The sequence below is a fragment of the Chinchilla lanigera genome, unplaced genomic scaffold (genome assembly GCF_000276665.1).
Source record: "Chinchilla lanigera isolate Chin_1 unplaced genomic scaffold, ChiLan1.0 scaffold00026, whole genome shotgun sequence".
Classification (NCBI taxonomy): domain Eukaryota; kingdom Metazoa; phylum Chordata; class Mammalia; order Rodentia; family Chinchillidae; genus Chinchilla; species Chinchilla lanigera.
In genome coordinates, this window is record NW_004955427.1 from 19504005 (window position 1) to 19531310 (window position 27306).

Here is a 27306-nt window from a genome sequence, read left to right on the forward strand (position 1 = left end):
GAAATAGTTGCAAAACTAGTTTCCTTAGTGTTAGTATCATCAAACTTAGGGTGTGAAACTATTATCGTTCCTTGTACTAGTTTTTTTGGGAGAGGCTAGAGAAAAACAATTAATTATATATTACCAAAATAAACATAATAGGACTTCACATTAATAATCTTGATAAGAAAAGCTCTAGTTTTGCTTTTCCAGAAGCCATACAGAGAATTAAGATTTCTGCCTATAAATGTATTTAAAATTTAGTAAAACCTAAACACCTAGAAGCATTTAATAGTTTTGGCTGTGACACTTGAGAAAAACCCTAAGCTTATTTCATAATAGTCAGTATAAACATGGTTGATGGCATCCTTGTCCATTTGCTCTGTTCTGCTTTTATCAAACTTTAGAACCAAGCTTGCTGTCAGGTCAACATGAAAGTGGGAAAACTCCATTCTTATTTAAGCCAGTTACACACATGAAGTCTGAGGCAGTCATCGAGGAGCCTCTGTATTCTGATGACCTTGCTTGCGACCTAAACACATCTGATAAAACCTGAACTGCAATGGTGCTGAACATTAGTAGGAATGGTATTCAGCAGATCATTTAAGGCTCTTCTGAATTTGTATTTCAGTGATCTAAATCTATGCTTACATGATCAGAAGGCACATTCTAGGTTATTAAGAATAGGTATTATTGTTACTTGTTGATATGGCTTTGTTAACTATAAGCAGCTACGCTTCTAAAATACTAATTATTCTGATGCATGTTCTCCATTACATTGACTTAAATCAAATAAGCCAACTAATTTAGTAACTCAGAAGAGCATCTTGTAGTTCAAATTAGGGCATTTGGGATATATTACTGTGGTGGTGGAGTCAGGGAGGATGATTACAAAGTCTTGCTTTCAAAATTTTAAATGTGAAGTATTTTTAGACTCAGGGGCTTTGGAACTTAAAATTTATTTCCTTGTACTCTGAAGCAGATTCAGAAATGCTTTATGAGGAAAACCTTCTCTCATGCCCGCAGGTATTCCCTGACCATACCTGTATGGAGATGGGGTATTCACTTAATGAAGACAGAATAGTCGCAGATATGGTAAGAGGACTGATGTCAATCTTGTCTTTCACATTAATTTTTTTTTTTAAAAAATGTCTGGATCTGTCCCTACTCGGAAATACCAATAGTAAACACAGGAGAGTAATAGCAGTTTACTTTCACTGCCAGTGGCCAGGCAAAGTACAAAACAATCCTTTTATTTCTTACTTTTCACTCTGTGTAGTAGGAGGTAATTACTATTCTTGTTTTTTGGATATGGAACTGAAGCTCAGTCAAAGGGCATTTACAGTTTAAGGTTTTACTAAAGAATGTAGCACATATTGCTGAATCCTACTTAAAATATAAATGCAGAGGCACTCACTTATGACACACTGGTCAGGGCACTGGTGACACACTTGGCTTTCACTACTTCGGCTCCCCAGAAAACTGTTCCTTGTGGTGTTCCATTTGGCTTACAATAAAGGACATATTTTAAAAAGTATCTATATGAATCTCACTGTCACATTTCTTGTTGGGATAGTCATGAGAACTTATACTCTTTCTGTCTCTCTCTCTCTATTTTTTTTTTGCGACAGGCTGGCCTCAAACTTACAGTGACCCTCCTGCCTCAGCCTCCTGAGTACTGGGATTACAGGTGTGTGCCACCAGACCCGGCCTACACTGTCTCTTTCAGTACTGAGTCTGAGGCCTGAGGGGAGAAGAGCAGGGCCAGCGACACTGGTTCTCCTTAGCCACTACTGCACTTTTTAGTTAATGAACAATGGCAAACATCCACAGATAATATTTATTTACTTTAGATAGTTTGTTCTTTACTGTAGCCACTGTGAAGCTCAGAGTACTCTGATATACTCTTTGGTACAGTAGTCAAGTCTCCAACTTTAGGCCTGACCTCAGCTCATTAATCCTCTGTTACCTTCCTCATACCCTATTTTACTTCACCCTTGGAAGAAACTCTTCGGGTCAAAAAAGGCCAATTTCATTTTTCATTTTTATATCAATACTTGCTTTTTACAGCAAGAATATAAGAATATATATATACACATATACATATAAGAATATAAGAATATACATGCAGCAACTGATATTTTTTGGTAACTACTATAACTTGTATCAAACCACCATGAAAAAAAGTCAGGTTATATAAAGCTCCCTTCAGGGATACAATGAACCTAGAACCACGTTACAATCATTAACTAGTTCAGTAAATACCTCACACTATGAAAAAGCAGTTCTTAGGTTTTTACTGATAGGTGTACTAAAGACTGAATCCAGGGATACTGTACCACTGAGCTGTATCGTAGCCCCTTTCTATTTACTTATTTATTTTTAAAATTTTGAGACAAGGTCTCCCTAAGTTGCTCAGGCAGACCTCTGTCTTTTGATCTTCCTGCCTCATCCTCCTGAATAGTGGGAATCACAGGCATATGCCATCATGCCCAGCTGAGAAATTTCTTTTAAATTACTCTAAGCTTAATAATTATAATCCTCATTTTTTAATATAGTCTAAACCAACTGTAATAAAACTCATGGAAACTAGATTAATAAGTAAATGTTTTAGTTCATGATTGGGGCCTACAGTATATATTGTGAACAATCAATGTAATCTAACCTAGCTATTAATGTATTAAAAGTTTATTAGTAGCTCATCTAAGCAATTCTGTCTTTGTTCTAAGCAAAAAGGTCAGTGTTTGAAACTACATTTTTACATTTAAAAAATTTAAATCACATTTCATTTTTACAGCATTACGTTAGGATGGTATTATTACACCACTTTACAGAAGGAGAAAACAAGACGCTAATAAAACTAACGAAGTTCAGATAATACTCTACATGTAACATATCCTGGTGGAGTGGGGACTGGAAAAAAGAGACTTGGTTTTCAGATTTTTACTGGAAGGTAGGACATGGACTTAGAATGCAATGTTCTTGACCTTTATTAACAACATTTTAAAAGATTAAGACTGGACAAACCTAGACAACTCTGCTTCGGATAACAGGAGATGGATTTTGACTTTTATTGTCAAATGTTAAGAACTAGTAATGAAAGATTTTTCTCTCCCACAGCACACATTTCCTTACGTAAAAACGGGTCTGTTCGGGGCTGGGGATTTAGCTCAGCAGCAAAGCGCCTGCCTGGCAAGCGCAAGGTCGTGAGTTCGGTTCCTGGTACTGGAGAAAAACCAAAAAAAAAAACAAAAAAAAACCAAAAAAAACCGGGTCTGTTCAAGGTGATTGATGATTTAATGAAAATAAAGTCAGCTTCTGCTGCCAGCTTTTTTGGGGGGTGGGAGGTTACCAAATCCTAAGCCTGTAATTGTGCTACCTATTGTGTTTCTAATTTCACTTCAGCAGCATCAAGCCATTTATCCAAGGGTTAGGTATTTTCAGAATCTGCAATGACAGTGATTTTTACTAAACCGGGACGCATTTGGCTGCCCAAGGACCCAGCAGCACACTCCGGCTCTGCTGTGAGTCCATATGGGAGTCTTTCTTTCTTTTGGAGACAATAGTCACTTTTCTGATCTAAAACTTAGTTAAATGTACTTTCACTGCACTTTTAACCCTTTCAAATGATGAAAAGTTTACAGCAATCTATACTTCTTAAGAATGTGCCTCTCCAGTATACTGTCATTTATACTGAGGATAATATGTGAACTGTTAGATAATATTGCACTTGTACAGACTATTTTCTGCTATGAGCACCTTATTTGATACTAATCAAGAAATTAAGATATTTACATCATATATATTATATATGAGGTGCTTCTTTTGTGCATTTTATAACTAAAGCATTATTTTATTTGCTTTAACTCATTTGGTTGTGCTAAATTTTTGATACTTAAAAGGAATTAAATGTTTATTATACTCAATCACATGAAATGAAATGGAGGTAATCATGTGTTTTTTTTGTTTTGTTTTGTTTTGTTGGTACTGGAATCAAACTCAGGACCTTGTGTTTACCAGACAGGCACTGTGCCGCTGAGCTATATCCTGGCACCATCATGTGTATTTTTTTTTTTTTAAGTGCATTTTTAAAGAAGTGACATATCTGTCCTCACCTGAGGCTGCTGTGGCATTTGTAGGGGTTGATGCAGCTGCTTGAATCCGAGCATGAGGAGGAATAAGGATGGTAGCCAGAGGTGGATTACTTGACAGTTCTAGAAAAGGTAAAACATGGGAGATTAGAGCCCACTTTTAACTGTCTTTGAAACTACTTTATTGGTAACCATAAACATGAGGGAAAAAAACAAGAAAAAAATGATAAACCTATATATCAAACTAGGTAATGAGCTAGTAATCAACATATACTGCAAGCTCACAGAAAGAATGTACTGTCTACTGAAATTACGGTATGTCTGAGAACTAAATGTACCTTAGGAAAAGTAGTAGCCAAAAAGTTGAGAGTAAATGTATTAGTAAGACAGGTTTTTATCTTTTACTGATATAAATATGTCATCCTACTCTGGCAACACTTACCTACTGAAATTGAGAGTGAAGACAGTACAGGTGAGAATGTGAACATGGTTGGTATGTACCTGTATGTGTACGCATGCACAAATGGATGCAAGGGCCAAACCACCCAACTGCTTAAGACTTATTCGGATACCACCAAAAGCAGGATTTAAGAAATATCTGTTAAAATCTCACTTTTTTAAAAATTAAAAACAAGAATTTTTTTAATCCAATTATGTGTTCTGTATGGAGGGCTTAGGAAATTATTTTAAGATGATATCAAATCTAATAATGTAGATATGAAGTAGTGGTGGTCAGCTTGAATATGTAAGAATTTAGTGTTAGTTTTAAGAAATATGATTGTTCTCCTACTGCTTGGGATAACCCTGGTTTATGCTTACAATTCCAGCATTAACCTAGGAGTGCTCACTTTCACTCTAGTAAGTGTCACAATTTGAAGAAATAATCACAGGATCATACTAGCTATAGGAAGATATCCTCCAAGCTACAATGTATTTTTTTTTGATAACTTAGAGATGTGGCATTACCTTATTAATGAAGGTAAAATTCACATAGCATAAAAATAACCATTTTAAAGTGGCATTTAGTATATTCACAAGTTGTACAGCTGTCACCTCTATCTAGTTCCAAAATACTTTCATTATCCCAAAGGAAACCCCAAACTCATTAAGCAGTCACTCTCCATTAACTCTACCCTTAATAAGGAAAACAAGTCAATGTGGCAGTTTAAAAATATTTTTAGGATTTATTCAACTTGGCACCTAAATATCTAAATTTTGTACTAAATTAGAGTCCAATGATACTAGGTTCTGACAAAGAAACACAATAAACTGATGTCAAAATTTATTTACAGTAAACAAGAAGACAAGCTTAAAAATAAAGGGAAGACTGTTGGGAAACTGTTATGCTAATTATCATGTTCTGAGAGATGCTGTTTTCTCATAACCTGATTTTGTGGCTGTTTCATTTCTCACTGAGAAACAGGAAGATTCGATGTCATTTTACTTCAATCAGTCAAATTTTAACCTTTCACACCTTGGAAAGCAAAAGAATTTCTGGTAATTGCCATAGCTGATGATTTTATGGTTCTAGAAATATATAAAGTATTAATACAGTATGTGGTAGTTACTCTTCATAAATCTAAATTTAGACCTATGATCCTAATTAAATCTCCTAAAATAGAAAAGCTTCTTTAAAATCCATCCATCTCTCCATGTATCAACCCACTCACATACCCTAATAATGAGCATGAAACTGTGTTAAGTCCCAGGATAGAAAGATTAAAAAGATAATCATCCTTGTTCCATTAACCAATAGAAATGGTCAAGTGAACAAACAAGCTGGCAAGAAAGCCATTCAATCTATTAAGGATAGGGGCACTTTCAAGTTAAAAGGTCGTTATGACTATATGACTATTTGCAGTATCTAAAAACCTGCAAAAGAACCAGATATTTTGATATAAGATGTTTGACCAAGTTAAGACAACAGATAAACTGGGTATCAGTGATGTGTGGTCACTTTGCTTATGGCCCATGTTGCTCATTTTCTCCCCTTCATTTACTCTCTCTTACCAGATCACTTATCCTGTGTATCTGCATGTCTGAGGGAAGGCTATAGTCATTTTCTGTCTTAGTTTGGGAAGTGGTATGTTTATGTATATGCACATATAGGTGCAGGGTTTGGAATAAAACATAATGCCCCTTCCTTTAAGTATTTAGACTGTCATTCTGGCCTTGGATAAGGAGAGAGGGAAAGGTTATAAAGAGAAACAAAGGAAAATATGGAGGGATAGGGGATGGAGTGTTTGTGAATAATTTTTAGTGAAACATCCTAAAAGTTAAGAATTTGAAAATGTACAATTATCACTAGATCTATATTCCTCCAATTTCTATACCCCTTTCATACTGCTCTCCCTTAATTGTAAGTATTCCTTATGCCCCATCCCTTCCATCTGTTCGCTTTTTTCTACATCAGAGAGCTTGTGAACTGGCACAGCTTCTGCCATATGAAAGGAGACGTCTCCCGCTCTCTAGCTACAGTCCTGTTCTCTCTACAGCGAGTCTGTACCTTTTACTGTGCACTTCTATGGGGCTGTCACAAGTAGTCTACAATAGCTGCAATTAGTTTTTCACTCCCAGTTCTTACTTACTTTCCAGTCACTGTTGTCTATCAAGGCCAATAGGCTAAATAAAGATACAGGCAGAGAGTGTGGATAAAACTAAAGCAAAAGAATGCAGTAACAATGACATTTTGGAGGAAAGAAAGAGCGAAGCAAGAGCACTTGCCAAGACCAGGAAGCACATATGTACATACCTGAGGTTGGGGCGGAGTGTGGAAGTGACTGAAACTGCAAAGCAAGCAGCTATTTATTTATTAAGTATGTGTGTGAAGCCTGACAGCTGGGGAGTAAGGAAAGGAACAAGGAGGTCTGTGATGTTAAAAATGGGCCAACTGTGGAGAAGTGAGAGGAAACTGAAAAGTAGGAAGGGCCAGACTGTTACCTTACAGACATGGTTAAAAACAAGAAAAGTTAATGCATGATAAGCAGTTAATGAACCAATTACTTCTGGTACCAGGAATTGAACTCACGACCTCACACGTGCCAGGCAGGTGCTGTGCCGCTGAGCTACACTCCCAGCCCAATTACAGATATGCACCAAAAGCCCCCTCAAAGAGTATCTTACTAAGGAAAATTATACATGTTTTGATGGTACAGAAATCATTATGTGCTCTATTATCAAACACCTTAATTCATAATTTAAAAAGTAAAATGACTTCAAAAACAGGCACAAATTAGCCAAGACAAATACTCCATTAACCAAAAGGTTACCTAAAATAATTTGAATACATTTCAATGCACTGTTAAATTTTGCTACAAGCTATAGAAAAAAATTCCCAAGAAAGACAAACTGAATAAACTCTACCATGCCTCGTAAAGCAATCTTTTAAAATGGTAAGCAAAATCTCAACAATGTAGCTGGCAAAATATGAAATTTTCCTGAATCTAAGTTTCTATTCTTCCAAGAATAATATTCCAAAGTCCACTGGAATTACAAAATTCATTCGTTAGAAAGGGCAAGCAAGAACTTAAGTTTTGACGTGTTGGGAGTAGCGACAAAGTATATTTTTCTTTTGTGAAAGCGGAGGATAAGTTTGAGAGTGGCAGCCCACGTGTCAACTGTAGGGAAGAAATCAATCCCGCTGTTGACCAGCCCAACTCTACAATGATTGTAGTAAATTACTAGTCACCCAGCAGAAGTTATCTTTGAAGGTGTTCACCCTCCAGATCCCCAGGAAGAAGTCAGTAAAACAAATGGGCTTTTCTTCTACAAGTAGTCTGAGGTGCTCATGTGTGCATCAGGCCTCTTATGTGAGTATGAAAATTGTCAGTCATTGTCTGTGTACCTAAAACCACCATTTCTGTCTATGCACACAAAGCTTTACATGGCTTACCAATGGGGAGCCAATTTCATTTCTGTATTCTTTTTAAGCACTAATTCAAATGCTACAGTGGTGCTCTTTCATCTTGCACGTTACTGAATTCTAATGCTACTTACTTGTATGCATTGTTTAAGTAAGTAATCCACCTCCTTTGCGAACAAATTCAAAGTGCCTAGGAAGTTCCGATTTTCTAACACTGAATATATGTTTCACACTCATTCAGAAAATTAAACTACTCAGAAAATTAAAATTCTGAAGACCTTGAAGATGTTTTATATGAGGACTAGAGTATTTTCCTAATCCATGACTAATTTGTCAAAAAATCACCAAAAAGGAGTATCACAATTTATACTGATCACCAAAATAATTCTCAATGCTTTTAGTGTACATTTATAGTACAGCTATATTTTAGAAGTTGTCTAGCAAAATGTTAGAATTTTTGAAGTTCTGGTGATTAGTCTAAAAACCTCACACTCCAGAACTCCTTTGTTGATATAGTACAAAAAATGAAGTTATCATTGAGTCCTTTTTTTGGTGTGTGTGTGTGTGTCTTTTTGAGACAGGGTCTCACTATGCAGTTCAGGCTGCCCTTGAGCTCACTTTGTAGCCCAAGCTGGCCTCGAACTCACAGTAATCCTCCCACCTCAGCCTCCCCAGGGCTGGGATTACAGGCGAGGGCCACCACGCCCGATTCAGCACTGAGTCTTTATTCAACTAAAAGTAATCCTTTTGGGCACTTAAAGGTACTTCTCGGCATGGGGAGGTAGTTCAGTGGTAGAATGCCAGCCTGGCATGTGCAAGGCCCTGTGTTTGATCTCCAGCACTGCAATAAACAGATTGGACAGACAATATTTTGAATTTTCTGTACTTATATAAACGATTTTGTATATCTCCAACCCTTATTGTGGTCTACACTTTCAGCTTTATTTCTCATTTTTCCATTGTGTTTATGGAGTTAATTCATTACTATAATCAGAATTTTGGAGATGGAAGTTGAGTATCTCTCAATCCTACTATCTTACTTTTTAAAATGTGACAACTCAGGCAGACCTGGTGCCCTGGTCAGGGTCTATAAACTAGTCTTTAACAACTAGTTAGAGGGAAGCAGACTTTAGGTCTGACTCCAACCACACACGAAGCTGCATTTCATTACTGCCTCTGGTAACATCAAATACTTTCAATGTTCTGGTCTGCCTGAAAGTCTCTCTGACTAAACGATACATAGAACTTTCATTCAACGTATTAGGTTCCTTTACTGTTTATTCCTATACAAACTACTGCACATTCTTCTCAGTATTGCATCCAAAACAGCAGAGTGAACCAAATAATCTTAGGAAAAATGACACTTCTCAGCTACAACTGATATGTGAATATACAGCCAACATTATTTGCCATTAATACAGCAGTTCCCTTAAACTAAATCTGCCCTGACCCTCTTAGGCTACACATGAATGTTCTTAACTCTCCCCAGTGTGTCTCCACTGTCCTTACATTTCAACGCTTAGAAGAGCACAGCCCGATTACCTAGAAATTTGACTTTCTAGATAATCTGAAAAATATTAAATAATTATTCTGACATTAATTCCTTTAATGTATCTTACAATTATAAAGCATTTCCCTCTTATGTAAATTTATTTTTGCTATCGTAAATTATAAATCTAAAGACCCAAATACTCCAGCTCAGTGTTCACAGTAATTTTAGAGTTAATATCAGAAAATATTTCATTACCTCAGGTACTTGAAATACTGTGCATATTTAAGATATGTTTGAGGTAATGAAAACTAGAAGAAAATGTGCAGCATCCAAAAAGTCAGATAAGCAGATGAGCTGACCATATTTATGTTTATCAGTATTTTGTATCAGAAAAATAAATTTAGAAATCATTGCTATACAGATGATGCAACGAAACCTCCTACTTTCCATAAACAATTAGAGTAGATTTTATAAATAAATAGCCTAATGGTTTCAAATGAAGGAAATATAAACCACTGATGAACTGGGCTTCTAGAACACATTTTTATTCTCCATGACCGATTTGTTTTTAATTTCATTTTCATTGGTTTCTATTTTGTAATAGATTTCTACCTTCTTTAAAAAATCTAATTCTCTTTCCATGTTTTCTATTTTCTCTTAACTTCTACTGTCTTTTAAACACTTGCTTTCTAGAATCTCCTGCTTTATCCTCATCCTCTGACACTTCACCATAAAACACCGTCAGCTTCAGTCTACAAGTGGTTTCCTATTTTAATCCCACTTTAAGAGTTCCCAGAGTTCCTAAATCTGCTTCTGCCCAGTCAGAATGGCATCGGGATGTCTCTCCATCAGGTTATCTTTCTCATAACACAGCTAAATGGTAAATTCTTCAAAATTAAATCACTCTAAATGGCTGACAGTCCTTACTGGTCCCCAGCCCAAATTCATCTTATAGTTTCAAGACAATGTTCGCTAAATATTTTCAACTGGTAAAACTTCATATAAACTGGATAAAATATTGGGATTGGGGATGTGTGTAGAACTGGGGCAGACTCTCCTTCAAACATAAAACAATTTACTTCCTAATATATATTCCTACCATGGAATAAGTTGGTGAACAAGAAATAACTATCCTTACTAACTCCACCTGCTTCTTTGGGTCTGTTTAGCTACGTTTAACTTCTCAGATCCAATGGGAGCAAGAAAGAGAAAGAAGGAGGCTATGCTAAAGGTTGGTACTGGATTCCAATGGTAGACAACCCTATCAGTCGGAGGGTCCCAAGCACTGGTGCTGGAATAATGAGAGAGGTCTGACTGTCTCTTGAGGCATCAAGTCAGGCAGTCAAATTTTCTTATCTATACATTACTGCTTCAGTTCACAAACTTAATTCTTCCCACTGTTCTGGGAACCTATCAAAGTCAATGGTTAGTTTCACTGTTGACCTTATGGGGAAATTTGATTTGGCTGGTGACCAATTTGGTTTGTGGCCAGAAACGTGGAAAGAATTCAGTTCCTGAACGGAGGCATTACTCATCTCTGCCCTTCTTCTAGGTGATCACAAAAATATTTCTCGTGATTATGTAAAAGTAATACGAATTACATCTTACAGCTGGTTTTCGTGGCACAGTAACAAACATCAAATTGAAATTATCTTTGTTGTGCAACACTTAAAGAGTTCAGTTCATATGATAGGTTTACTTTACCAATTAGAACAACAGCAGTATTAGTAACTAGGAGGAACATTAGAAGTGTGCAACAAATACCAGCTGCATAAATTAATAAATTCTGTGCTTATTTAAAGTGTTTTGGGTCACCGATTCAAACATTCACCAAGTACCTGCTATATGTAAATCAGGGATTATCTTTATTTTATTTTGGGGGTAGTAGTACAGACCTCACTGAAATTTTATTGTGAGGATGAAGGAGGGCTTTATACTGCCTACAACAGAGCTTCACTACTTATCCCCAACTTCTCTCCCCACAATAAATCTCTAGTCTCCATTGCTATACTAAGTGGGGTATTGATTATTCTTCAGCCTTTTGAATTACAGCTTTATTTTGATCATCAGTAGTAATTACTTACTATTAATTAGTCTGTGGCTTAAAATGGCATCTTTGAAACAACTGTATCTTTGCTTTAGAAAACAAGATCACCAATTGGAAACACTGCTTCAAAATGAGAATATATAACAAACACAATGACCTTAAATAACACCTCTTTCCTGGACAGCTGTTTCCTTATACAGAAATACCTTTTAAGAACAACAGTGATGCAGAAGTACAGGAGAAAGTACTACTATGTGAGCACAGCCAGTTTTCAGAATCACAGGCATTTTAAAATTAAAGGGAAAGGGGAAAGCTGTATCACAAAATGATGATACTTTCATCTTAATCTACTTAGCCTGACGAAAAGTGATTCCCAGGATACATACACAGGGTCTGCTTGAATAGATAGAAACATTCATATATATTCTTTTCACTGATATTCACAGAATAACATACATACTCAGATAGCCACAGACACTATAAACTATGTAGTTTACACAAACTATGTGTCTACATACATTGTATCCAAATATAAATGTACTCTTCAAATCTTGAACAACATATGCACACTCAGACACATGTAGATTTGTATTTGATACACAGGTCTATATACCATTTAAAAATACCAAAATAAAATATTATTCATTTGTTTTTAAAACCTCACAAATATTACATAAGCACAGATAAGCCTTTTCTTAATTTTAAAAGGCATGTGGAAAAGTTGAAGTTGAGGAATTTGAACTTCAGAGATTTTTAAGGTCATTTGATTCCACTAATACAACAACTAGCAACTTTTAATATTTTCAAGACCATATTCTAAAATCTAAGTCAAATTTCTTCTATATTTACCTGCCTTATGAATGTAATTTTAATAGAGAATAAGTACACATTTATCAAGCCCTCATTTATTACACTTCGATAAATTAAAGACCACAATAAGAGATCACTTCATATCCACTAGAATGGCTATTAAAAACAACGAGAAGAATGGAAAATGACAAGTTTTGGCAAAGATGCTGAAAAATTAGAACTCCCGCAACTTGCTGGTAGGAATATAAAATGTGCAGCTCTATGGAAAATGGTACAGTGGTTCCTTAAAAGATTAAACACAGAACTATCACATGATTCAGTAGTGCCCCACAGAATGGAAGACAAGTATTCCAACAAATACTGGCACATGAATGGTCATAGCAGCACTGTTCACAATAGCCAAAAGGTGGAAACAACCCAAATACATATCTATCAACGGGGTAAATGGATAAGCAAAATGTGGTATGTCCACACAATGGGGTATTTTTCAGCTATAAAAAGAATGAAGTACTGATACACGCTACATGGATGAACTTTGAAAACATGTTAAGTGAAAAACACCAGACATAAAAGGTCGCATATTATATTCCATTTGTCTGAAATATCTAAAATAGATAAATCCACAGACACAGGAAGCAAAGTAATTGTTGCCAGTGGCCAAGAGAGGGGAAAATGGGTAGTCACTGTGCTTAATGGGAAGGGGGTTTTCATTTGGAGCAGTGGAAATGTTTTGGAACCCAAGAAAAGTTATGTGTGCAACACTGTGGATGTACTAAATGCCACTGAGTTGCTTACTTCCAGAATGGCATATGTAGGTGGTATGGTGGCACACGTGTATAATCCCAGCACTCAGGCGACTAAGGCGGGAGGACTGCCACAAGTTTAAGGCCAGCCTGGGATACATAGTATGTCCAAGCCCAACCTGGACTATATAGTGAGACCCAGTCTCAAGAAACAAAAACTCCAAAATAACTCTGGATTTAAAAATCTGATCAAATAAAAAGTTCAGATATCTCATTTTTGATACAAATGCATACACATAATGAGTATGCACCAAGTTAGTCTGAGAAAAGAATTATCCTCCCAAATCTATCATGTAATTATCACACAATATTTAGGGTGCTACCAAGTCACATACCTGACCAAGGCTTTTCTTGATTAATTTATTTCGAGATACAAAGTATTCCTTAGAAAAGACAGGGTGAAAAAAAATCTCAACTTTCATTTGTGAAAGTCACTTGATATAAGTGGTAAAAAAGGAGACAAATTTAACCATAACTCAGTAATTCCTAATGCTAAATCACACATTTACAAGTGCTAGATGTCACTGTGTCCAAGCCTTTTAGAGATCTCTTTAAAAAACAACCCAGTAAACAGTTACATTGTATAGACAATTAAACATATACTTATAGTACAAAAGAAAGTAAAATTTGTAAGTGGGTACTTATAGACTTTTCAGTAGTGTCCTCAAAGGGACTTAATGTGTGCTTGACATCAAAACTTGATGATATGTTTCAAAAAATTAGTTCAAAAGTAGTTGTATTGATTACAAAGACAAGGATATAAAAGATGCAAATGAAAGAACTGGAAATTGAGATATTAAAAAAGTAGAATTCCTCAATTAATATATAACCTTATTCCTAAATTAATATATAATCTTTCATTTTTAAAAAATTCAAGTTACCAAATCCATTTGAGATCTTAGTGGAAAAATAGGAGATAATTTTATATTCAAAGATTATCACTATATGTGTCAGTTAAACAATTTTGCTAAAAAGTGATTGAATGCCAACAGTAGCTATTTGGGAGTTGTGATTTTAATTTTCTCTATATTTCTTTTATGTTTTCAACATTTTCTTTCTACATATAAACCTTGATTAAAACAAAAGCAGTAGAATTTAAGAAAATAAAGCTTATGTTCACAAAAATTCTACAACTTCTATGGAACAGGATCACAGAATCTTTGCTCTGAAAGAGGCCAACAGTCTCTCAGTTCAGGCCTCTGTCAAATCAGAGTAACCCTATCTATGATAATCTAATATTATCTACTTTGTCTCAAACACTTCCAGGTACACAAATCAGTTATTCTGAAAACAAATCATTCCACTGTTAGCTGAAAAATTCAGCAGTGATCCATCAGTACAGTACTTTTATTCAATTTCTGTAGTAGACATTTAGGTTTTTATAGTAAGTCCAAATATGTATGGCTCTCTAATTTCCTAATACTATTTTCAATTTTGTAACCTGGAGAAAGAACATATGGTTACTCTTTTATACAACTGTCCTTGAAGTATTTACAACAGCTACTGAAAGTATCTTAATCTCTCTTTTTCTAGCTTTATTTTTAATTCTGCTTTTCTATATTCCATACCTAAAATTTGCTATTATTCTTAAATGGGGTATTACAAGGCCCCAAACAACATTCCAAATAGGTTTCTGATCAGCTTTAAATACTCAGAATAAACAGTCTCAGCATATCAGACTTTCTTTTTTTTTTTTTCTCAAATACAGTTTAAGACTATACTGCATTGCTAGCAGTTACTATTGAAAGCTTAAATTTATAGTCAACTAAACGCCACAAGTCTACTTTACCCATGACACATCCCACATTCAATTTTAGAAAAGTTTGTAATTAGAATAAATGGCGTGTGGGGGATATAGCTCAGTGGTGTAAGTGCCTGCCTGGCAAGCGCAAGGTCGAGAGTTTGATCCCCAGTACCGAAGGAAAAAAAAAAAAAAAAAAGAATAAATGGCGTGTGTCTCTTATTTGGTCCCTAAAGTCTCTCCCTCTACCTTCTATGTTTTGTAGCCTGACTAAACTTACAACACAATCAACATATCCATTACTTATTTCTTGTTTCATCTACAGCAAGTTGAAAACTTTCTATGCTCAGTTACAGAAGAAAATCACATCATCAAGGGCATGTGATCTCCTAATCAGGGAGAAAGGCAAAGTAAACACATAAATGGTGAAAACACAATGATTATCCCTAAGATGTTAGGAAACCACCAATGAACACACAAACTTAGTTTTCCTTTTGGTGTTTCTCAGCACCTGCAACTGCACCAAGTCCCAGAGGGGATGGGAATTTCTCTGTTTTTCTTGCATACATTTTTAGGGTTTAAAAGACTAGTTCTTCCTTAGTTTCTAAGATAACTGGATTTATATAAATATAGCCACCAACTTAATGTAAATCCTTAGGAACCAAGAAATGCTAGTATTTTAGGTTTTAGATTCAAACCTAAAGGTTATACTGTACATTAACTGTAGTCTTATCAGTGATAAACCTCACTCAATGAAATCTCTACATTTCTGCTATGCCCAAAATCATTATAATCTGCAAAAAATTAGAGAAACTATACCTATTTGAAAAATTTTATCTGCCAATATTTCCTTTAAGACCATATAAGACTGGCGTAAGGCCTTAGGGGTACTTCCCACTTCCTGAAGTGCTTTGTTCATTGCTGTCCACAAATTTTCATTAACAGTGCATCAATGCACATTCAGTGTGTAATTCTCTCAGACTTGGTAGAAGAGCTAACTGTCTGAAATTACCTTGAGTGGTAAAGTTGAAGAGTGCAGGTGTGTCTCTCCCATTTGGTAGTTTGACATTTGGGTCCCGTAATTCATCGAAAAATGAATGCGCACAAGCTTCCAGTGGTGTCAGTCGGGCAGTTGGTGTATACTCCAGCAGACGGCTACACAGTGCAATTGCCTCTGGTGGAGTTCGGGGTCGGAAGACCTTAAGTACAAGGAAAGGGAAAAAACATCAATGTTTTATCATAAGAACCTAAGCAAATAACCCTGTGAGTACTCTGTTATTTCCCATCATGGACAAAAACATGGTGTATTTGGGAAAGGTGTCTTCTAGAATGAAAAGAGTTAACTGCATGTGATTAGCACACTGGGGTAAGTTGCTAATTAAAGGCTATTTGAGAAATACTCAGAGAAAAATCTACACATGCTAATAATAAAGGAGTACATTCAAACATGCATATAAAACAGGACAGGCACATGACAAAGGCTTAAGTCTGGAGGCAAGCATAACTAGAATAATATAAAAAAAAAAGATCAGACTCTGTAAATAAAAGATTGCCTCTCTGGCATTAATCTTAGCAGAACAATTGTTGGTAATACATGGCACTGTCCAAATTTGGCAATCAATATTTAAAAAAAAAAAAAAGAGAAGCTGTTACTCTACAAATGTGAATGCTTCTCAATAAGCAGAGCCTACCATTATTTGAAGAAGTTCTTGAGTACCCTGATTTGATAAAATGCCTGACAGTGTTTTCTCAAGTAGCTGTTATCATGAATGTGGCCAGGTCACTCTTATTTGAGTGAAACTGAATAAATACTTTATGGTTTTAATCAGGGAGAGGGAAATGTATTTTTCATTAAGAGCCATGAGCAGGAAAAGTCAAATGAAGGCCATATGTAATTAAATGTAGGCCATATGTAAAATGTAATTAAACTAATTTTCTTAAAGAAATAAACAGCTTTCTACTCATCTGTGTCTTAAAAGGAATCAATACACAGAACTGTGAGAATATACTTCATTGCAAATTATGCTAGTTAAAGAAATTAAAGGGGAAAAGAGAAACAAACGTAAGTAGGTAGACGAGTTTTTAACACCAAAGAAAAATGAAACATACATCCCTTGGTAGAATAAAGGTGTGGTAGTGGAGGTGGACAGACACATAAAGGGAAGCAGCAGAAATAAGTGGAGGGGAAAAGATCTGTAAGTGAGGAAGGACATGAGCTCTGATGGGGGTGAAGGACTCCGTGAAGCTGAAGTTTCCTTACGGCAACGGCTCATGTAACATCCTGTTGTTCACTTAGGGTGAAAGTGGGAGAACTAGGCATGGCTGGAGTTCATAAGGTATTGAGAGGACTTGGAGTGCTTTCTACAAAAACTGAAAACTTAAAAAAAAAAAATCATACAGATCACTACAGAAAAAGATTATTTTCCATGGAAACTGAGAAATTGGGTTGAGTAGGATCTTAATTTATTTCACAACCTAGTGATCTTAGTCAATTTATTGGCTACACTAGAGAGCCCTTTGTAAGATCAAAAACTGCCTTGTCTTTAGGATTCTGAGTACTCTTAGTTGAGAAAACTTGCCGGGAATATAGCTAAGCGGCACAAATGCCTCCCTGGCAAGTGCAAGATCCTGAGTTCGATTCTTGGTACCAAAAAAAAAAAAAAAAGAAAAAAAGGAAAAAAAAAGAGAAAACTTTAAAATGGTTAGCTCTTCCTGTTTCTGGTCATTTCTCCCTTTCTTGCTTAAGGTCCATAATCAAATCCAGAAAGCAAAAAAGAAAATGGTGGGAAACCTAACAAAATTTACCGTAAAATCATTAAACATGCATTTTATTTTATATTTTATTCCTTTACCTACTTGATATTATATTAATTTATTTGGTAGCTGACCCAATATGCTTAAGCACCAATAATGGTACCATATAAGTAGAAGGAAAAATAGCATCACATTAAAAATGAGTATTCCTGCTACAATTCCAATGTAGGTTTAGCTAGACGGTGAGTTATTTTAAAGAAGTTTCATATTAATGAAGTTTTTTTTTTTACATTAAAGGTATTAATAAACAAGTAATGGAAGTTTATTTCTGACAATCTTCTTTCCTGTCTTTTCAATGTTTTACTGGCTATGATCATCCAGTTTGGTACCAAGATGTATTTGTGTATTTTGTCAGAAATCTTAACTCAAGAAGTCAGAATTAAAAATCATAAAGAAAAGAACTAATTTCAAGAATCTACATTAAAATCAAGATACAGAGATCCCTTGATGAGAAAAGCCATGGCTTGGTATTCTGTGGAGAAAAGTTAAGTGGAAAGTTATGTGGGGTTAAGACCCAACATCCCAGTTTAGATTTCTGACAATAATACAAGGTGTAGCAGCATGCAACTTCCAAAAATTACAGTCCAAATCAGAAACTAGCTCTCCTGAATTACCTTTGTATCTAAACAGAAGGAAACCAACAACTACTGAAATACAGGCTTTAGTAAAGAAGTTTCTGTTGCCACATTTCTTGCTCGTTGAAATTGCTTAACATCCAGAGCCTCTGGTTTAGTAGATCTTCAATTATTTTATTCTTGTTAAGAGTAATAATTTGAATACCCCACAATTCCTAAACTTCCACCTAGATCTACGTCAAGGATCACCTAGGAGACTGACAATCTAAATATACCATAAAAACCTACACCATACAATGAAAGCAGAAATCACAGCTACCTACACACTGTTTTTATTACTGCATTCCAAGAATTATTTAAATTTTCACAAAATATTTACCCCCAAGTTTTATAGACCTGCTCTGAAATTGTGGGAAAAAAAAAAATTAAGTACATACCCGCACTCCTGAGGTGAAATGTCCTGTTCCTGACGAATCCTAAAGATGATAATGCAGTGAAATAATCCAAACAGGGGAAGTCAATCCAAAAGAGAATAGTCCAGCAAGGAAAAATATATCCAATGTTATGAGAAATCCATGGTGTAGGGGGACATAGAAAATGTTTATACAATTATAAACTTTAAACATCAGTAGCAAGTCCAAAATTTAAAAATTATTTCACGACAGTGTATGCAAAAAATTTTTTGATTGTGCAATGGTGAGGCACAGTAAAGAAACATTTAAATTTGTTTATTATGTTCCAATGCCAGTGTGTTTATTAAAAAAATACAAAACCAAAAAAAGTTAAATCAAAATGAAATCTAGAAGTAAAGTTCCCAAAGTAAAGTGGTCTTCTATGACCTGGATTCATCATCCATAGACATGGCTGGGAGGGGGCATATTAGCCTGCTTTTAAAGATGTAGGTTCCCAATATATTAATTTTTCACAATTAATATGTCCCAGTTACGTAGTGTAAACGTTTTTTGCTAAATTATTAGTGATGAGAGAAATATATTAAATATATTTAATTTATATACTATAGATTTCAAGCTAGATTATTTTCAATTTGTGTGAACTAAGAACGATTAGGCCACCGCGGATTATTCTCCATTTTTGGATTGACTTCCCTGCTAAAAGATTTACTGACATTCTCATTATCTTAGGACTCTTCAGGAAACTGACATATCACATCAGGAGTGCGGGTATAAACTTACTTTTTCTATATGGGCTTTGCCCCCTCATACCCTTGCACCCATTACTGAGGAAAAATATGTAACAACCTTTCCTTTTTAGAAAAATTCACTGAAAAAAAAAATCTACATTTTTTTAGCACTACAAATTCAACACAGTTCCGTCTGCAAATATGCCCAATTCACCCACCAAAAGCTAAACAAAAATTTATACAATAAACAATACAATTAAGGGACAGTCACAGTTACAGGTGACATGCATAGTAATGTACACCAACACCTAGGCACAACGGAGCCAAATATACAAGAGTGGTAGCAGGGTCTATTATGTCTAGGTATTGAGAACAAAAAAACAAAAGGCAGAACTCACCAGTAGCTGTGAACTCCCTTGGCTATTCTAAGAGAATGTAACATTCTTTAGGATAGTTTCCAGTGGGAGAATTAAATATTTTGCAAAAATAAATAATCCGCGGATTATTTTTAGTCTGCAAACTAAGATTTAGTATATGGACTAAAATCCAGCCCGTAAGAATAAAAATTCTCACAACACAACCATGTGGACAAAAATAGAAAACCATACTAAAAGACCTGACAGCACAAAGTAAAATTCAACTGGGCCAACTAACAATTAGTGCGCAGACTAAATATGGCCAGCAAATACGCAGCAAGGCCACGGAGATTAAAAAAAAAAAAACCCCTTTAAAAAACTAAAAGCAAAGGGTAAAAGAAAAAAGAAAAAGAAAAAAGAAAAACAAGGAGAAAAAAGAACAGAAAAAAGAAAAGAAAGAAAATATAGAAAGGGAAAATTCAAAAGAACCAAAACACTGACATGAACTTTTAAAGTGATTTAAATACTACCTCACCTATGCAGCAACGTATCTTCTTAAAATGAAACATCAGCTCTCATCACAAATGCTAATCCACAGAAAAATACATTTTTTTTTATCAAAAAGAAAGTCTATGGTGTCGAACAAATGCAAACAATTATTCAAAGTAAATTTGCATTTGGATAACCCAAAAATGACACAGCTGATTTTCTTCCTGTATGTCCTAGAACAGATTTTGGCTATCAAAGTTCAAACTGGAGCTTTAAATTAAGACTGAATCTCAGCCCTCTGAAATGGCTGTTTATTAAAAATCTCATCCACTGACTGTATCAAGCCTATAGCTAGGCTGCTTCTCAAACATCAGCCGTTACTAACTCTGCTATATTATGCAGCCAATCAGAGCAATACGAAACTGACACTATAGTATGGCTAAAGACAGTAGTAATTAATTTAAAGAACATAGAGCAAGTGTTGTGATGGTTCCAAACAGCTATTCTTCACTAGTTTTCATAATAAATTTGGAACACGGACACTGTATTCTGGTCATATACAAAATATAAGCCCCCAGTATAAAAATGAATACTCCAACAATATTCTTAAAGTGCAATCCAACACGGACTCTTAAGTAACCTATTAATCATCTAAAATGAGACAGTGTCACTGAATGTTAAATACGAAAAGAAACTAAGTGTATCAAACTGCTTATATGAAGCATATAAATCAATAATTAACTGGTCTACACTATTTTTAAAAACATTTTTGGACTGTTATACATTGATCTAATGATGCAGTGACTTGAGGTAACACAACTCATTTTAATAGTATCAAAAATGATTACCAGAAGCTACTGAAAACTGATTTTCCGACAGTACATGAGCCAAGTAAAATAGGTATGTTTGAAGTTAGCATCTAAAGCGGTGGACATGCAAACTGAATACAGTGCAGGCCTACTCAAGAGATACATCCTTCTGACCTTTGAAGACAGCAATTCTAGATTTAGGTAGGGAAGGCTGAGTATAAGTCACAAAGAAGACTGTACTTTCCTTAGCTATGACAGAGTACTCAATGAATTTCAGTTGCACTAATTCAAAAGCTCCTTGAGTTTTCCCGAGTTCTACTACATGTAAGAGCATTATATGTAGGTATTAGTACTTAACTATGCAATGTAATTTCCCCTAAATCATTCACTGATGAAATAGTACAACAGGCTTACACATTACATGTGATTTACCAAATAATATTCACTTAACAAATTTAATCTCTTATTGTTCACAAAACAGTTACTGTAGTCAGGTTGGCCTTCCCAAGAATACATGAATACAGTACTTGCTTTTCATCCACATCTTCCCACTGAAGCAGTATTTAACTTGGCTGCAATTCCTAACCTTTTCTGTAGCTTTTTATATCCTAATTCTCCTGTAAAAGCCTACTTTTTCTATCACCTTTAAGGAGACTTCCTTTTCCTCCCCAACATCTTCACTAAAGATCCACTTTGTAACACCTATAAGAATGTGGAAAACCTTGGAACTATTATAGTATATTATCAAGCATGTGGTTAAATAGTATTTTACTTTAGTTAATACTTGTATCTACTGTGCTTTTAAGGGCAAGAACTGCATTTTACTTCTGCATACTTCATGATACCTAGCACAGTACTGGTTACATAGAACACACAAGATTTAAAGAACAAATGATAAATCAGATTACTGCCTCCCTTTTCAATCTATCCCTAACCCCATCTCTGCCCCCCATAAACAATCTTTAGAAGAAGTCCATTCACATAGGAAAATGGACATTAGCAAAGGGGAGGAAGTGATTATTCTAGCACTAATAAAGATATAGGCAGAAATTTCAGTAGAGAACATACTAGAGGTACCCACGAGATAAATGATAATGGGTTAGCAGAGTGTCCAGGGCAGAGAAGCTTGAATAATTATATAAAATGTTTACCATTTATCATAAGTAATACAATAAAATAGGTGAAGTGGCAATCTTAGGAGCGAACAGAAAACTCCAATATGGTTTTATGTTTTTGGAATCTATGTGAATGAAATAAGATAGAAGAACCAAAAAAGGTAGATACAGGAGATATGCAAGAAAAGTTTGACAGCAATCTTTGTTTTGTTCTTTTTAAGCCTCTTTGTAGGCATTTTTGGTAATGTACTGAATAATAGTTAAAACATAAATTTTTAAGTTCTGAAAAATCTTGTAATTAAAGGGTCAGAGGGAAAAAAGGAAGAATATGAAGAAAAAAAGAAGTCTAAAATGATAGTTACAGTGGACCTTAGAACTCAATTTTTTGCCCACTCTGCTAGCTAGGTGGGAATATTAGTATTCACTCACATTAAAGCATGTCACCTGTATTCTAAGAAATCAAGTGTTCAAAGATGAATTTTTGTGGATAATGCTTTCTGGGACCCACACATGTAACCTACTGACCTAAAATGACACAACAAATATTTTAAGGTAATTCACAGCTGTACTATGATTATGAAAGAGAAATCAGGAACTGCTATAATATAAATATTACTAGTTAGTAGGTACTATAGGAGTTATAGAATTGAAATACAGTAGTCATGAAGAACTTGGAGAATAAGAAAGTATTCCATGGGCTAAGTGAGACTTGAGATCTTCAGAAAGGGTAAGACTTGGTGAACAGAAAAGAAAAAGAAGAGCACTCTAAGTGGGATGGGGAACAAAACTGCAAAAGGTAGAAATAAATATGGCTTCCCTGGAGTCACTTAGGAAATAGTTTGATTACGTCAGAAAGTTCCACATGACTTCAGTGACCTTCAATATAAGCTGCAAGCTGAACAACACCCATATGTGGCTAACATATTAAGTAGCCCTATAATGACTGGAGATTGGGGCCCTTGGGATTCTAATCTACTTCCTTCTACAAGTTATATCACTTATGAAAGAATATGTAGACATCTGTGTTGCTTAATTGATTTCACAGGATTGTTAACTAGCAAGATAAAGTGGGAATATCTGTCCTCTTGAAATCTCAACAGAAAGACAGCAAAATTGGGCACTCAAAACAAGGGGAAAAAAATCCCAACACACCTACTATAGCATAACCTTATTAAAAATTTCTAATCTATCTAGATATAACTTTAAAATTCATTGCCTAACTATGCATTTAAGGAGGAAGAAAGTTGGAGACCTTGGTAAAGTGACTAGTTTCAAGCAATGAAATACCTAGAGAAGGTTAACAGCAAGAGAAGAATTAAAACGTCTGTTTTTCTGGAAAGGAAAGGTATAAAAGATAAAGAACACAGTGACTGCCTGGTGTGGTAGTGCATGCCTGTAATCCTAGCACTTGGGACGCTGAGGCAGGAGGATGGCTGTGAATTTGAGGCCAGCCTGGGCCACAAAGAGGTGAAATCCTATCTCAAAAAGACCCCCCAACCTCCCCCAAAAAAGAACAGAGTGACTGAATAATCTGTCACCTAAACTGAGATACTTTGACAGTACTGAATTACATAGGAATCAGAACATTATGAATCACAGAACCAGCCTTGTTATACGTATTTTACGCCAAATTTCTCTAAAGACTGGGACAGTACCACACAGCCTTTTATTTTGTTTATTTTTCTGAGACAGGCTCTCATTACATAATCCACGCTGGCTATGAACTCACAATCCTCCTGCTTCAGCCTCCTAAATGCTGGGATTCCACATGTGCCATCACATAGAATTCCCACATACACTTTTAAAAAGCTAACTTTGATAGCAATGACAATGGACTGAAGTGATGTGAAACTAAAGAGGTAAAACTAGGAGGTAGCTGATTGTTGTACAATTGTATTACATAACAATGTCTAAAACTAAAGTTAGAACAATGGAGACAGAAAAAAAAAAGGAGGACAAATCAGAGAATTATGTTGAGGTAGAACTTTCACATTTACTTAGAATTAAAATAAAAAAGTCCTTTATAAGTATATTTACATTTTCAAAAGAGCCTGAAGGCAAGTCAGATAATTACCATCTTACCAAAGAAAAAAGCTGAGGCATAAACTTTAGGAGCAGCACAGTTTACCTCCTTACTTTACTTTTTACAGCCTGTCACCTAACCCTGCCTTCACTTTCTAACTGCAGAATTTAAGCTTCTTTACCTCTCCATCTCTGGCTCTACTGAATTCTCAACCTACCTTTACATCACTTTCTTTCACTTTCAATCTGGTTTTCTTTGAAGTGCACCACAAAGACCAATGCAGAGGGCCTATGTTCTCCCATACCCAATAATGATCCCTGTTCAAAACCATGACCACCTATTTCCTTCCCCACTTAAGCCCCAAGTGTCTTATTAATGGATTAGGTTGCACTGGCTATGATGCAGCAGTCAAGGGCACCTTAATGGATTCCTGCCATACACCACTCTGGGATCATCTCAGTGTTTTGTTTTTCCTCTATCCTACACACCTGTATCCCGTTATCCCATTATGTACTTTCACAGAACACATTTTCTTCCTTAATTTTTATTTCTGACTGAATGTTTTTTGAGAATCAAGCTACCAGTCCTGGGGATCTAGTTGCATTGCACAGTGACTGAAGAAATCAGGGTTCACATTCATATAGCTACAGCTTTGGGAAACAGAAAACAGCAAAGAAAAAAGATCGTTCTTGTTTTTTGACTCCTCCTTTCCAGACCTTAATGGCACAATACTCTAATCTTTACAGAATATAATGCATGTTTTTAAAAATTATTCCACTGGCTGCTTAGCATAAGACGGCATTTCTCAAGTTGCTGTCTACCATCACAGTGGGGGAAGGCAGGGAAGGCAGGGAAGGCAGGGAGAGGCAACTGAAATAGCGCTAGGAATCTTAAATTTTGTATTTTCGTAATAAGCTATTTTTAAAAAAAATCAAAACAAGCATATTTTGATCATCTGACAAAAATGGAACCATGGAATTTCTGCACATCACCTGAATTTGTGTGTACTGAGAAATTAACAAGTATGACTAAAATGAAAACCAAGTTATGTCAAAGGACATGTGTATGAATGAAGGGTTCACAGTAATTTTAACAGAAAAGGTAGAACTAAATCATTATTCTACACATGGTATAGGAAAAAAAATTAAGAAAAGGGTCTTTATATAAATTATTTATTTGAATAGTATTAGAATATTATAGAAATATCAGGAATCCAAGAAGGTGAAAGAGAAGTTTAAAGCATACAAATTCATCACAGCTGTTCTGCTGGCTGAATTTCAATCAATCATTCCTCACATTCCACTCTGGGTAATACTCCCAAAGTCAGGAGACAACCCAAAGGAAAAATGCCGAATATGACACACACAAACCTGATGGCAATGGTGAATTTTTAAAAATGAGGATGGGGACTGTTAAAATTATTTCATGACCGGAGTATCAGCTTGATGAATACTTTAATTACTCTGGAAAAGTGCTTTTCTTTTCTCCTTTCATAAAAATAATATTAAAGAAACTATGGAAATATAGGACAGGTAAGGCAAAGAAAACAAATCATACTCTTCTTACCCAAATCTACATATTTTGACATATTTCCTTATTTACTCAGTGCAGAATTCTTTGTTATTTTCTCCTTAACCTGACTGAAATCATAGTATACTATAAATCACTTATTTTAACACTTAGAACTTTTAATAGTTTTAATGGACTCAAACTAAATCCAAAATAAGCTACCTGGGATTCCCCGGGTTAGAGTCAAGTGAGAGCCGCTTAGTATCTTCTGACTCAAGTTCAAAATAAACCTTAAATATAAAAATCCAAGCATACTTTATTGATCATTTAATGTTTAATCATAAAATTTTAAAAGAAAGGGAAGAATATACTGGTCTCTTGGTCAGAGAAGCCCTATAATTCTGGCACTAAAATACTGAGGTTTTGGTTTCAAAAGGAAATAATAATTAGTAGTATGATTTTCTGAAGAGAGGTAAGGAGATGCTAAGTACCTCACGGAAAGTAACAGTTGAGTGGCGGAATGTATGTTTTGATTCTGGCAAGTGTAAATTACTTCATCTATAGCTCTAAGTTATTTTATTGCTTATTACAAATGATCTGAAACCAATTATATGAACTTCTTAATAACCAGAGCAAACTATTATATGGACATTTAAAATCCAGAGCATCTCTGAATTATATTATTACCAAGTTGACCATCCTAACCCACAAAAAATATGTAAGGAGATAATAAACAGTGCATGGCACATTACTGTAGGTTTAAGAAATTCATCATTAAACACATGTGCACAGATAGTAATGAAAAATTTAATCTGGTCTTTGTCACAAGCCACCTATATACAATCTTGGATAACCTTTCGTTTTCTCTGCACACTCAATCACAAAATTGGTAAGTAAAACTGAGGTGAAAAAACTTTTGAATAAATTATTTCCTAAAAACATTTAAATTAAGTACCAACAAAAAACTATCTTCTGGTACATTAGTAAAACTGTGCTCTTTAGAACTGGTTCCATCTAATGTTAAGATCAGCCTTTTCCAATGGCTGCTGATATCCTTTACATGTATCAACTGCTTTCCAGATATACTCCCAGAAAGATTCCATCTGCTTTTTAAGGCTGCTCCCAAAATACCAATAGGAAAGAAAGCAGGGAAAGAAAAACACACATAAAAGAAGAATATGGATAATGAATAATGAACCTCTATGTAAATAAACTTCTGAATTTTAGGTTGTCAAACTTTATATATAAGATCCTGCTCTGATATTTTAATGATACAGGTACCCTAGTATGCAAGCAAATGAAAGCCCAGGCTGGAAACTTCACAGGAATTCAGTAAGAGCAAAACTATATACAGTCAATGCAGTACTGAAGTACAACTACTCAACTCTCTTTACATGCAGAACTGCTATGCTTTTGTGTCCAGGTACTTATCCTGGTCTCCAAATAGTTTAAGAACAATGAGAGACCCAAGTTGTAGCTGATATGCTTTCCTAAAAAACTCATTTTCACTCACCTTTGTCCAAGGATGTGCCTTAATTTGAGGGAATTTGAATTCTGTGTAGTTTGGGTTCATTTCTCTAATTTGCTCCCTTGTTGGTGTTCCAAGGACCTAGACAAAGGAAAAAATAACATGGTGCCATCTTTTCCCAA

At 35.2% G+C, this 27306-nt stretch overlaps 1 protein-coding gene across 3 annotated transcripts in view; it reads right to left on the minus strand.

The window, feature by feature from the left end:
- The window catches only part of Gsk3b (glycogen synthase kinase 3 beta), a 181166-nt gene that overhangs the window by 14033 nt on the left and 139827 nt on the right, over nucleotides 1–27306 (minus strand). For 2 of the 3 annotated variants that reach the window (XM_005386460.2, XM_013515157.1), the window contains exons 8-11: nucleotides 27170–27265; nucleotides 18652–18690; nucleotides 15838–16024; nucleotides 4095–4193 (exon numbers count right to left, since the gene is read on the minus strand). In XM_005386460.2, coding sequence (XP_005386517.1) covers nucleotides 4095–4193; nucleotides 15838–16024; nucleotides 18652–18690; nucleotides 27170–27265 — 421 coding nt within the window. The remainder of the gene's footprint in view (nucleotides 1–4094; nucleotides 4194–15837; nucleotides 16025–18651; nucleotides 18691–27169; nucleotides 27266–27306) is intronic. The other variant, XM_005386461.2, reaches the window with a different exon arrangement.